Below are 14,395 nucleotides of genomic sequence, written 5' to 3'. Positions count from 1 at the left end.
TGCTCTTCATTGCAGCTCTGGGAGACAAGCGGCAAGATTGTTCTCCATGCCTCATTTGGTGCAGCAGGAAACGACTCTGGCGTATCTGGAGAGTCAGGTAGCTGCAGCGCTGACTTTACAGTCAAGTCACGAATACCGCCACTGGCTCCTTATCTATGCACGATATCTAGTTAATGAAGGTGAGACTCTGAGTGTGTATGCATGTGCTTCTTTGAGCAAATTTAACAAAAGAAAGAAGGAAAGAAAGAAAAAAACATTAGCACACTTTAATGAACACTAATATGTCTGTCTTGCTTTAGACATATATAAGTTGATAGATATCTTTCTTATTTATTTATTTATTTATTTGATTTGATTTGATTTGATATACCACCGTTCATCAGAAGATACCAGGGTGGTTTACAAGATAAAAATAAAAGATAAAAAAGCACAAATAAATGGTTAGAACAGAAACATCCCCAAACACATTTAAAAAGCTGTAGAGAATGAATTGTCCTAAAGCCTGGTTAAAGAGGAACGTTTTCACCTGGCGCCTAAAAATATATATGCCATCCAGATTTCCTGGCAGGTATCCAAACAAAATTGACATCTGTAAGAAGTGCATTAAAAATAGCAAGGGCAGTCAGCTCCTTAGACCATCGCAGAATAAGTGGTGGGTGTTTGCCCTTCTGGGCTTGCAAAAGTCACCTGGCGGCTACAAGGGCTTGCAGAATCCACTTCTGTTGTTCTGCCATTAGGGTTGGGTTGTTTACACTGCAGTAGTGAGTACGGCAGCACTGGGAGTTACCTTTCCCTCCCCCCACGAAGTTTCTCTCAGTGCTGCTTATGCATCTCTCGTTTGAGAGTTTTTGTCCCCAATTCACCTTTGTTGCCTTAACCCCCTGGTCAACACCATGGTCAGCAATTGGTCCCTCTCCTTATGCGGTGAGTTGCTGCAAACTGACCCTCAAGGAACTCCTGCCCCTCCAGACCCTCCCAGATGTTACAATGAGCAGAGGGGGCTCTCCACTGCCCTCAGAATAGAGGTGGCCAGGAGAGCCGCTAACTTGCCAGATTCCCTCTCCAAGAGGTGCATCAGGAACCATCATTACAGTGGTACCTCTGGATACAAACTGAATTCGTTCTGGGGGTCTGTTCTTATCCCGAAACATTTGTATCTAGAGGTGGGCTGTTCTGCGCAGGCACGGGCAACGGTAGCCCGCTTCCGCACAGGCGCTGGCAGCGGAAACCTTTCCTTTACAGTCATACCTCGGGTTACAGATGCTTCAAGTTGCGTTTTTTCGGGTTGCAGACCGCCGAAATCCGGAAGTACCGGAACGGGTTACTTCTGGGTTTTGGCGGTTGCGCATGCGCAGAAGCGCTCAATTGCACTTTGTGCATGCGCAGAAGTGCCGGATCGCAACCCAGGTGTGCACAGACGCGCCGTTGCGGACGATGCGGGTTGCGAACATGCATCCCGCACGGCTCACGTACTGTACTTCCCGGTTTGCTGTGTGCGTAGCCCAAAGCATTCGCAAAGGGGGCAGTTCATATCCAGAGGTACCACTGTATGTAGTTTCTGTTCTATGTTGAAGATGAACCTCTTTACCCTTGTCTTTGACAACGAACATGCATATTTTAAGGACCCACCTTATTCCCATGACTCTCAATTTGTCTTAAACTGTTTTACATACTGGGTTTTTAAATTGCTGCACCCTATCCTGGGCCTTATGGTGCAGAGCAGGCAATAAATCAAATCTAATAATAGTAAATAAGCTTGGATTCAACTGAAGCAATTCAGCTGCCTCTGAGTTTTTTTTCTGACGTTCACTTGGCTAGCTCAATCACAAAGTCAGTCTTTCGAAGAATGGAATAATATGCAGTGTCACTATCCATTTCTGGTTCTTCAGTGTGACGCAGACAACAGACAGAACCTTAACTGTCATGAACATGGATGGTCAACTTTAAAAAAACAAAACCTAGTTCATAACAAATTCTTAGCTCTGTCTTCTTGTTTCTGTCCTATTTCTTACTCAAGCAATTTATGGTACAGTGGTGCCTCGCAAGACGAAAAGAATCCGTTCCGCGAGTCTCTTCGTCTTGCGGTTTTTTCGTCTTGCGAAGCAAGCCCATTAGCGGCTCAGCGGATTAGCGCTATTAGCGGCTTAGCGGATCAGCTGATAAGCGGCTTAGCGGATCAGCTGATAAGCGGCTTAGTGGCTTAGAAAAAGGGGGGGGAGGGAAAAAAACCCACAGGAACTCGCAAGACATTTTCGTCTTGCGAAGCAAGCCCATAGGAAATTTGTTTTGCGAAGCACCTCCAAAACGGAAAACCCTTTCGTCTAGCGGGTTTTCCGTCTTGCGAGGCGTTCGTCTTGCGGGGCACCACTGCACTCCTGGGATTTTGTAAGGGCTGCCCTCACTACATTCTGCTATATGATTTACGCAAAGGATTTATTGTGATGCCTCTGAACATGATTTCACCTTCTGTCTTTTATCAGGGTTTGAATATCGATTGCGGGAATTATGCAAGGATTTATTGGGTCCAGTCCACAGCTCAGCTGGAAGTCAGTGGGAAGCAACTGTTGTGGTAAGGTGGCTTCCTTTCAGAATAGATTACACAAATTCCTTGCCTCTCTCCCTTCCTTTGTGAAGCGGCAAAGTTACCAAGGAGAAGGTCCAAAGTATACAGTCCTGGTATTCTGACAATCCAGCCACTCATCAAACAAGCAATCATTTATCATACAGTCACAGACCCCCCCCCCAAAAAAAAACAGAGCAGAGAAAGAATAAAATCACACTTGTTTAAAATACAATACAATGCACATGGTGAAACATATACATATGGGTTACAAACTACAACTAAATGAGAGCATCATATTCCGATAGCAGCCAAGAAAAGTTTCAGGTACCATTCTGGTATTCTTCCTGGGTGTTCCTGAAAAGAGGTGGCAAAGTAGCCTATTACATTCCATTCAAAGAAAACAGGACCCAACTTTTCAACTACTTCACCTGCAATGGGACACAGACAGCCCTTATCTGGGACACCTCGATGATGCCCTTCCAATATTGCTGAAGGGAGACAGTTATATCTGCCTTTAAAATAGATGGCAATACTTGGGGATAGTCAAATTACCTAGCAGTAGAATAAAAACCCATTATCTCCATTCAGGCCACAAGCGACAAAATTGAACTTCTTGAACTCAAAATTGAACTCAGTAGTTTTATCTAGGTGTTCCTTTGCTCACAAACTGCCACGCTAAGGACAGCAACATCGTGTCCTGGGAGGCTGAAATTTTCTGCTACTCTCTTGAGAATACTGTCCTTCCTGATGTCAGATCTGTGCCCTTTCTCTTGCCACTGAGAATTGTATTGGTTGAGAGCTACAAATTAATGTTGCTTTTGTAAATATATATATTTACACACACACACACACACACACACACACACACATATATATATATACACACACACACACACACACACACACAAATATATATATTTACAAATATATATATATGTGTGTGTGTGTGTGTGTATATGTACACAAATATATATACATATATTTACAAAACAAGGAAAAGCATAAGTATTAATAGTCAGTACTGTCATCCTTTTAGTTGAGGAGAGGCTTTTAATGTGTTTTAATATGTTGGAAGCTGTCTAAAGTGGATGGGGCAACCCAGTCAGATGGGGGCCCATAAATAATAATTAGTGATTACAGTCAAACCTCAGTTGTCAAACGTAATCCGTTCCGGAAGCCCGTTCAGTTCTGAAATGTTCAACAACCAAGGCACAGCTTCCGGTTGGTTGCAGGAGTTTCCTGCACCCAAGCGGAAGGCACGTCTGACGTTCAGCTTCCAAAAAACATTTGAAAACCGGAGCATTTAGCTGTGGGTTTTTGGCGCTTGGGAGCCAAAACCTTCCAAAACGGAGGCATTTGTGAGCCGAGGTTTGACTGCATATTATTATTTTCTAGGGTTTTTTCCCTATGAAGAAAGAGAAGGAAACCCAGCTACCCAGGGCATGGTTCACTTGTCTTTGAGGGCTAATCGTCCCTCATTTTCAACCAGTTAATTCACAGCTTTCCAGTCTGTGTGACGCGCCATGTTAGTGTGTCGGCGGCAGTGTGTAGGTGTGTCACGCAAACATTTCCTGCGCTCCTCCTGGGGCTGGAAAGGGGTTAGTTTAACGTCCTGTTTGCTAGTAAATACTGAATTACTGTGTTGCGAAACAATGCATGTCTAAAAAGCAAGTCGCCAATGTGAAGAGTTTGGAAAGCTCTGAGTTAATTTGATGGCGAGGCCAGGAAGCAGAAGCCACCTGCCTCTCCAGTGCAGGACCCAATTTGTTTTATGTCGGGAGGCAACAAGAAGCATGTTGCTGGCTGCTCCCAGGGATGAGCAGTTGGGTCCTGTTTCCCCACCCACCTACCTGTGTGATTATCCTTGGGCAGGTATGTGAGCCGGTGCCTGCTTGGGAACATTATGCATCCATTTATTCTCTGTGAGTGATATGAAGCACTTTCCAGCACAACTGTGACCCTCTAGTTTTTCATGCAATACGTCCTCCATGCAGCCACATACTTTGGGACAGTTGACGTAGAAAGAGAAAGCCCCCAATCTGCACAAACACATCATAGCTATAGGGACACGGGTGGCGCTGTGGTCTAAGCCAATGAGCCTAGGGCTTGCCGATCGGAAGGTCGGCAGTTCGAATCCCTGCGACGGGGTGAGCTCCCGTTGCTCGGTCCCTGCTCTTGCCAACCTAGCAGTTTGAAAGCATGTCAGTGCAAGTAGATAAATAGATACCGCTCCGGCGGGAAGGTAAACGGTGTTTCCGTGTGCTGCTCTGGTTTCGCCAGAAGCTGCTCAGTCATGCTGGCCACATGACCTGGGAAAACTGTCTGCGGACAAACGCCGGCTCCCTCGGTCTGTAAAGTGAGATGAGCGCCGCAACCACAGAGTCGTTCGTGACTGGACCTAACTGTTAGGGATCCTTTACCTTTACCTTTTATCACAGCTGTAGAGGTGATTCCCCACTTACAGGGGGGAGAGCACCCTCCAAACACCCTTGAAATGCCCTCTCGGCCACTGTCTCTCCAATCCAGGTTTAAAAAACCCATACACTGTACCAAAAATGTCCACAACTGGAATTGAAGCTCTGGGGCCTGCAGAAGGCTGGAGGGCACACACAGTTGTTGTTGCTGCTGCTGCTGCTGCTGCGCTACCGCACACATTAGATGTTAGGTGGGGAGACTGAGCAGCCTAAACAAAGCCCCACTGAGTGTCCAGTCTCTTCTCTGTGCTTACTGATGTCCTCTTCGGACTTCAGGGAACATCTCCTCGCAAGCCACAAGGACTCCAGCTCTCCTCTCCCATTTCCTGGTATGAATTAAATTACCGTATTTTTTGCTCTATAAGACTCACTTTTTTCCTCCTAAAAAGTAAGGGGAAATGTGTGTGTGCGTCTTATGGAGTGAATGCAGGCTGCGCAGCTATCCCAGAAGCCAGAACAGCAAGAGGGATTGCTGCTTTCGCTGTGCAGCGATCCCTCTTGCTGTTCTGGCTTCTGGGATTCAGAATATTTTTTTCTTGTTTTCCTCCTCCAAAAACTAGGTGCGTCTTATGGTCTGGTGCGTCTTGTAGAGCGAAAAATACGGTGATTGTTTCCCAGTGTGCATACATGGTTGTGCATAAGTCAGCCACAAGTGGGGAGTCTCCTGTAATCCCACAGTCAAACTCTGGTATTTGCCGTGTGATGAACATTAATGGATTTATTTTCCTTTCCCGTGCAGGGCTTACGCAAGCGAGAGCTCCTCAAGGAACTGCTTCCCGTCATCGGTCAGAACCTTCGTTTGCAACGGCTTTTCACCGAATACCAAGAGCAGCTAGATATCTTGAGGGACAAGTAGCGCCTCTGCAGATGTTTCTCTGGCCTAAGGAAAAAAGAAACAAATTGCAGAAAAGCATTAATAACAGGTGGAAACGGAAGGGGCCATAGTCAGAACGGAATACTCCTGGGAGAGATGTGAAGAAGAACCAGGCCCGAGGTGTTTTAATGAGCAAAATACTGATGATTTTTTGAAAGGAGATGACAAGAGGAATGTGTGGGGGAAATGGGGATGAACAGAGCATGCTTTTGCACCCCCCTCCCCATGTGGAATTTGAGCATCGCTACCGTGGCCTGTGGCCACTATGGAAAAGTTCTGGAGAATGTCCTTCAGGGGTCCTTTTGATTCTAGATCTCATAGGGACAAATATCAAAGAGACTACCTGGGGAACCAGTTGGGTTTTGGATATCCCGTGAAAAGCACATTACAAGAAGATAAACTGAACATCTTATTAACCCTCATTCTAGGGTTCTTTGCTAAGGATTTATTGAGGCTCTGTCCTATATTTGGGTTATATAAGAAGAAGCCCCATAAAAGAAAAAGAAAAATTCATAAAATACTTAAGGAATTATGCAGCCAACAGACTCTCTTAACTGTGAATAACAATAAAAATTAAAAAAAAAAAATATTACAGGCTGTTCTATCACATGGACTATTTTTGTACTAGAATTTGCTAACTTGTAATATGAAATTTTATTTGGCCGATAACCAGAATTCCCCGCCCCCTTTACCCCAAATCACCCTGGTTGTAATGAAACGTAACCCATTAATTATGACAGCTATATTGCTGAATAACTGTACCAAAATTAATGTCATCTGGTTTTTAATTTTTAACTATTTGTAAAAGGCATTTGTTGGGGGAGGTGGGATGGGGAGGTAGCTGAAAAGGGAGGGGCTGGGCTTTTGGGGGAGGGGTTTTGTAAGTACAAATAATAAATGAACATTGCATTGATCTAAGAACAAAGTGGAAGTTCTTGTGCTGCTTGTAGTAGCATTAAACTGTACGGGCCACAGCCTGTTTAAAACAAAAACTGAATGCAGCCTTTGTTTTCAGTCGGTAGTCATTTGTACAGTCATACCTGGGGTTACAGACGCTTCAAGTAGCGGGTTTTCGGGTTGTGCACCGCGCCGAACCTGGAAATACTGGAACAGGTTACTTCCGGGTTTCGGCGCTTATGCATGTGCAGAAGCGCTAAATCGTGCTTTGCGCATGTGCAGAAGCTCCGAATTGCAACCCGCATGTGCGCAGACACGGTGCTGTGGGTTCTGAACGCTGCGGGTTGCGAACGTGCCTCCCACACAGATCACATTCACAACCAGAGTGTCCGCTGTATTTCATCTGTGGGTCATCACTGAAGCATCTTTACAAACCAAGCCTGAAAGGGAGGGAGGAAGCCATATCGCACAAACACACAAGTATTGGGATTACATAAATAAGTTGGTCATAAATAATTTTAGAAGAGGCATTCATGGTAGGCAATAGCTGTATTTGTTTAGCTGTAAGCTGTAATAAAACAGAGCAATAATAATAATAATAAATTAAAATGTTGAGCCAAAAATACACTCTTAATTTCCCGGTCATCAGTGTAGGTAAACACAAGCAAAGTAACTGCATTTTTTTTTTTGCTGTTTGATAATGAAAACAAACTCTCTAGGTGTGACTAGGTTCTTGCAACTAAACTCCTAACAAGTATTTTTGACAGGGATCTTTATATAAAGAACAATATCCTTTGTGGTGGTTTTACACATTGCACATCCAAAAAAGCAGAGAACATGACATTATATCTTTGTTCTATAAAAGCGATTCTGTGAGTAGCTACAGTTATTAGATCCAAATAGTTAGCTTGCCGATGATCTAGCTGAATGCATGGAATGAATAAAGAGCATATCAGCCAGTCTTGCCCATACACACGAAGGATTGGTTGTGGATTAGACATAGACTGGCTCTCAGTCAGCTGGCTCTCAAGACCTGTGGCAAGTGTATACAGAGCGACTATTTACTTTTGGAAGTTAAGGGGCAAACCATAAACTACAGAAACCAAACACCAGGGTGGGCAGGGTTAACATTCAGTTACCCATATTTAACCACCAAAGTTTGGCATTCATGGTATTTTGTTAGGTGGTCTCCGCTACAAGTGGCACAGCATATTCTGGGCTGCTTCATGAAGAAAGGCAGGATAAAAATTGAATTGAGCCTAGGTTCCCATTCCTTCATAGGAAGAGCTGTCTCATAGCATGTCAGACTATTGGCCCATCTAGCTCAATACTGTCTACCAGTGTTCCTCAAAAGTGGGCCCCTAGCTGTTGTTGAACTACAACTCCCACCATCCCTAGTTAGCAGGACCAGCGGTCAGGAATGATGGGACTTGTAGTTCAACAACAGATGGGGAGCCACGTTTGAGAAACACTGGTACACTGACTGGCCGTGACGCTCCGTGGTTTCAGACATGAGTGTTTCCCATCCTATCTGGAGATGGAACCCAAGACCTCTATGCAAAGCAAGATGATCTACCAATTGAAACATTGGCCTTCCCAAATGGCCATCAAATAACCCATGTCATGTATAAACTCGAACGCAGTTAAATAAAGCAGTTATAAAACTCAGAATGGCTCTCCATTTTTACACCTGTGTTTTAACAAAAAGACATACTGTATTTATGTTGCCTTTGATTTTATAGCTTGTTTTATGTTTATATTGATTTAAAAAAAAAATTGTAAGCTATCCAGGTAACCTAACATGTGGGTGGAGTTAGAGGCAAAAGTGGACACAATGAAAGTGGACACCCCCTCCCTGCTCATTCCAACATGTTTTGCTCTTATTGGCATGAGGGTGCCATATTTGACAGAGTCTTGCAGCCACAGAAAGTTTAGGCTCAATGTGATTCAGTGCCTTCTCATACAGGACACCCTTCTGGGTGCATCTTTGTAGTAGTCCATAATGTATTGGGGGGTGTACATCCCCAGCTCCTTTTTCAATCAATAAATATTTTTACTATTATTGGCATACGTTCGCATACATGACAGAAACTTGTGACGAAGGAAAGCATTAGGCTGGATGTAGTTCAGGATCATCTGCCTTAGAGAGTGATCTAATATTTCTACTAGTTTTTAGTAAACAAAGCTGAAATGTTGAAACTGCCATAATTGCCAGATACTCATTTCCACCACCATCCATTAATTGATACTAATGAACTTACAAAATGGTGGGGGGGGGGATTCACCCTTCAATGAATTCCTGCCCTTAGATACTAACCCTCTGTAGCCACTAGAGCATGATCATTCCTGATTGGGCTATTGGCAGTGGCGGGTTGAATTTATTTCTTTAATACATCTGCAAATCTTTTTCTTTTAATGTAATATTTTAAATATGTTTTATTAAGGTGATTTCAGTTAAAATAAATAAAGTGATGCAGAAAAAAGAAGGAAAAGTGTGAGAGAGGAAAACCAACAACAAAGACATGTATAAAAGCGAAAATATGCAAAAAAAAAGCAATACTGTATATGATATTCCCATACATTCTTCTATAAATTGGTATAGTGTTATTCTCCTAGTGTTTATATAAATGCTAATAGCCTACTCCATTTTGTATAAACTTATACTTCTGCAAATCTTGTGGTTCCTCCAAGCCAGTGGGCTTATATGTCTCTCTTGATAATGGCTTTATAAGGATACTGTACTCAAGAGAACGGATTTTGGGAGCCCTTGCAATATATTAATTCCCAACTGTGGCCAGTGGACCACCAGGGGCTTCATTCAAGTGGAGTGCCGCATGTCCGCATTAAATACAGTTTGGTTTTTAATTGCTTCATTTATTTATTACAATCTGAACTCTGTGGAGTGCAAACAGCAAATACGATAAAAGTGGCCCGAAAGAGAAAAAATGTAGGTAAACTACTCACTTTTATGCAGGGCTATTATTGCTGAGTATTCATTGTGCAGAACGGTGACAGCTACTCAGTCTCCCAGGAGCCGAAAGAGACACCTATGCTTATTTTATATGGCCAGGAAATGTGATTCCCAATCTTTTTTTGTTTATTTGTTTATTTATCCAGGGCCGGATTTAGGTTTGATGAGGCCCTAAGCTACTGGAAGGTAATGCAGCCCTTTATGCGTCCATCTGTCCTTTGGCAACAACAAATTGTCGTTTTTTGTGTTGAATATGTGCTAAATGGTAATTTATGGACGTAATAGGTATCTAAAGTCATTTGCACCTAAAGAAATATGTATTTTATCAAAGTAATTGTTAAACTGAAATACAATTAAGAAGAAATATATTAATAGTGAAATAATTATTAAGTTTTTTTCCCTTTAAATTTTTTGGGGGCCCCAAGAGAGTGGGGCCCTAAGCTATAGGTTGTTTAGCTTATAAGCAAATCCGGCACTTTATCTATTTTTTAAAGTTGAGAGAAGAGGGAGCGTGGAGAAGCGCGGAATCTTAAAGTGCCGGCTCGGTGCTTCCGGTTAGGGGGACCCCTATGAGCGGCGCACTCCGCTCCACCGGAAGTAGCTGCAGCTTCCGCTTTCCTCTTCAGGAGACTGTTTCTCTCTCCTCCGTTTGGATTACCGGCTGGGCTCCGTGTGGCGTTGCTTTTTCTTCCTCCCTCCCCGAGGCCACCGTGGAGGTGACCAAGCTCGGCAGCCAAGATGGGGAAAAGGCAGCACCAGAAGGACAAGATGTGAGTGGAAATCTCCGGCTCTCCCTTCCCACACCCGAAGCGAAAGGGCCCTCCTGGTTTGGTTGTGGTCAGGCAGGGGCCGCTGAGCCTCTCCTGTCAGGTTGTTGCCACACGGGGGGTGGGGGGTAGGGTGCCTCGGTAGAAAAGGCGGCATATAAATGCAGGGGCGGGGGACAACAACAGTAAAAAAAATCTGTTTAATAATCTCTTCATGCTGTTATGTCACTTTAGTTTTTTAGGTTTTGTATTCAGCTCATGGGTATAGCCAAGGGGAGGGGGCGTTCAATCAATGCAGATCAATACAAATCTGAGGTGCTGCCCACCTCCTAAAATGCCCATGATTCAGTTAATACATTAGATATATACAGTGGTACCTCGGGTTACAGACGCTTCAGGTTACAGACTCCGCTAACCCAGAAGTAGTACCTCAGGTTAAAAACTTTGCTTCAGGATGAGAACAGAAATCGTGCGGCGGCAGCGGGAGGCCCCATTAGCTAAAGTGGTGCTTCAGGTTAAGAACAGTTTCAGGTTAAGAATGGACCTCCAGAACGAATTAAGTATTTAACCCGAGGTACCACTGTGCTGTGGGTTAAACCACAGAGCCTAGGACTTGCCGATCAGAAGGTCGGCGGTTCGGATCCCCATGATGGGGTGTTGCTCTATCCCAGCTCCTGCCAACTTAGCAGTTCAAAAGCACGTCAAAGTGAAAATAGATAAATAGGTACCGCTCCAGCGGGAAGGTAAACAGCATTTCCATGCGCTGCTGTGATTCACCAGAAGCGGCTTAGTCATGCTGGCCACATGACCCGGAAGCTGTACTCCCTTGGCCAATAAAGCGAGATGAGCACTGCAACCCCAGAGTCGGCCACGACTGGACCTAATGGTCAGGGGTCCATTTACCTTTATGACTGTATATAGATACACACACACATATATACATACATACATACGGTGTTTCCGTGTGCTCTGGTTTCCATCGCAGTGTTTCGTCGCTCCAGAAGCGGTTTAGTCCTGCTGGCCACATAACCCGGAAAGCTTTCTGTGGACAAACACAGGCTCCCTTGGCCTGAAAGCGAGATGAGCGCCGCAACCTCATAGTCGCCTTTGACTGGACTTAACCGTCCAGCAGTCCTTTCCCTTTCCCTTTACCTTATATAGATACACACACACATATATAAATATATCTATATCTAAAAATCCACCAGGTTTTGCTGGATTGCTGTTTTTGTTTTGTTTTTTAATGATAACATTTTAAAATCAGTTTTCCAGTTTTACATCTTCTTTCTTCTTCTCTGGCGATCACTTGTAGCCGAGTAAGATTGTCTTCCATGAGCACGGTCTTAACAGTGAGTCCATAAGTGACACTGGAGGCCAATTCTGGATCCACACATCCTACCACAGTGGAGACATGTTTTCGGGCGGGAGTTTATCATGGTGAGGGTTTGCCAAGCGTGTCTTCCTCTTAGCACGTTTCTCCCTTTTGTCCTGAGTTCGAGCATCTTCAAGCCCATGACACCTTTGGTAAAGGCTGTTCTCCAACTTGAGCGCTCGCAACAGCGCAGCACACCAATTGCATCGTTCACAAGGCTTAGATCATAGTTCTGTATCTTAGTCCAAAAGGCTGTGAGGTTTAGGTGGGTTGCATAAGTTGCCCTCTCGCCACATGCGTTCCAAGAATAGTGCAGCTGGTTTTCACCTGGTTGCATTTGTTCTAAATCCAGCTACGTCACTGGGTGTGTATTGGCTGTTTATTGGTTGTTTTAAAAGATATATAAAATTTTACTGGTACAGGTATTGCTTAGGCAACTCTAAAACTCTGTCCTAAAAAGTGACCTCAATAAATAAGGCTTGACATTTGTAAAACAGGTTATTGGTTTTTTTTACTGGTCAGAGATCTTCATGCACACACACAACAACCCTGTAAGGAAAGCTAGTACTATTATCTTGTAGATGGTGATGGGGAACCAAGAAAAGAGAGCCATTTGCCTTCAGGTCTCCTGGTGAGTTTATGAGCAAGGTAATACTTGAACCAGGGTCTGGGTCCTGACTGGGGCTTGCTTCTTCTTAAGTGCCTTTAGGATTGCAGCCTAAACATTTTGGCTATTTACAAGCTTCCTTCTCCTTTGCCCTTATTAGATGGCTTTTCCATTCAGCTGTGTTGCAAAAGGCATTTCAGATTTGGATGTCACATCCATTTTTATCTGTATCTTTTTTTTAAAATTAATATTTTAATAAATTTTACAAAAAAGTTTAACATAGCGACAAAAATCAAAAATAATCACAAAAAACAACAAACAACAAACATCAAAATACAAAACAGGAAAAAACAAAAAGAAAACATAAAAAAGAAAGTTTAACATAGAAAAAAGAACTCTCTCTCAAGTTAATATCCTTCAAAACCTTATTTTCCTTACTTCCACCCGCCTTCCTTTCTTGTATTCCACTTTAAAAATTAGTTTAGCAAGATCATTCATTATTCAGTTTTATCCTTATCCCTCCCTTCATATTCTTATTTGTCTTAATCACTAGAACCCCTTCATTTCATTTTCAATGTCCTCAGCATTCAAAAATTTAACAATGTTTTTGTAAGTAGACTTTAAACTTCTTCCAATCCTCTTCCACCTGCTCTTCTCCTTGATCTCGAATTCTGCCAGTCATTTCTGCCATTTTTATCTGTATCAGCACAGAAGGATCTTTAACTGCAGCAGCAGTTCCTGGCTCTGTAAACAAAATTTGGGGCAATAACTGTTGTCCCCCTAACTGTCTTTCTCTCTCTCTAGGTACATAACCTGTGCAGAATACACACATTTTTATGGAGGAAAGAAAGCAGGTATGTGGCTTGGATTTACAGCACTTTTAAGAACATGGGAAGAGCCCGCTGGATGAGGCCAATGGCCCATCTAGTTCAGCATCCTGTTCTCACGGTGGCCGACCAGAAGCCTGTGGGAAACACACAAGCAGGATTCAAGCATATAAGCTTCAAAATCCCTCGTGGTTTCCAGCAACTAGTATTTAGAACAGGCATAGGCAAACTCCGGCCCTCCAGATGTTTGGGAATACAATTCCCATCATCCCTAGCCACTGGTCCTGTTAGCTAGGGATGATGGGAATTGTAGTCCCAAACATCTGGAGGGCCAGAGTTTACCTATGCCTGATTTAGAAGCATTGCTGCCTCCAACTGTGGAGGCAGAGCATAGGTATTATGGCTAGTAGCCATTGATAATCTTCTCCCACATGAATTTATCCAGTCCTCTTTTAAAGGCATTCAAGTTGGTGGCTACTACTGCCTCCTGTGGGAGCGAGTTCAATAGTTTTAACAGTGTGTTGTGTGGAGAAGTATTTTCTTGTCTCTGTCCTGGGTATTCCAACATTCAGCTTCATTGGACGCCTGTGAATTCTAGTGCTATGAAACAGGAGGAAAAACTTTTCTGCGTCCAGTTTCTCCACGTTGTGGACTCCATGCAGGAACTATCATGTTGCCTCTTATTCACAGTATTCCGACATACAGTTATTTCCCACTCTTTTCATGGGTGCATCATTGGGATCAGAAATGTGCATAAAGGGGTTTTGACATTATCCAATGACATCCAATGACGTCTGCTGCATGCCCACTCGTGTGAATGATATTTAGGGTAATGTGGTGTATTGATCAGAAATCCACAGTTCATTAATGCATTGTAAAAAGAATGTTAGAAACTGAGACAGAAGCTCTAGCATTATAATCAGGAAAACAATCTGTTTATCCCAAGGTTGAACATGATGTGTGTGTGAAATGTTTTTATTTTGTTTTAATTGAACAGAAATTCCACAGTCCAACTTCAGACGTCTACCTTTTGATCACTGCAG

The 14,395-nt window shown here is 43.4% G+C and overlaps 2 protein-coding genes across 2 annotated transcripts in view; both read left to right on the top strand.

Annotated features, from left to right (window-relative positions):
• The window catches only part of HIRA (histone cell cycle regulator), a 61,396-nt gene extending 54,976 nt beyond the window's left edge, over window positions 1–6,420 (top strand). The window contains exons 23-25 of the mRNA XM_083717019.1: window positions 16–179; window positions 2,481–2,569; window positions 5,777–6,420. Coding sequence (XP_083573145.1) covers window positions 16–179; window positions 2,481–2,569; window positions 5,777–5,893 — 370 coding nt within the window. The 3' untranslated portion in view covers window positions 5,894–6,420. The remainder of the gene's footprint in view (window positions 1–15; window positions 180–2,480; window positions 2,570–5,776) is intronic.
• A 3,937-nt stretch (window positions 6,421–10,357) lies between these two features.
• The window catches only part of PPIL2 (peptidylprolyl isomerase like 2), a 77,638-nt gene continuing 73,600 nt past the window's right edge, over window positions 10,358–14,395 (top strand). Inside the window, exons 1-3 of the mRNA XM_083717368.1 lie at window positions 10,358–10,549; window positions 13,330–13,379; window positions 14,350–14,395. Of these exons, the coding sequence (XP_083573494.1) occupies window positions 10,518–10,549; window positions 13,330–13,379; window positions 14,350–14,395 (128 nt within the window). The 5' untranslated portion in view covers window positions 10,358–10,517. The remainder of the gene's footprint in view (window positions 10,550–13,329; window positions 13,380–14,349) is intronic.

This window comes from Podarcis gaigeae, assembly GCF_964106915.1.
Source record: "Podarcis gaigeae genome assembly, chromosome: 16".
Lineage (NCBI taxonomy): Eukaryota > Metazoa > Chordata > Lepidosauria > Squamata > Lacertidae > Podarcis > Podarcis gaigeae.
Note: the sequence above shows the minus strand (reverse complement) of the source record. Positions and strands in the feature narration are given on the sequence as shown.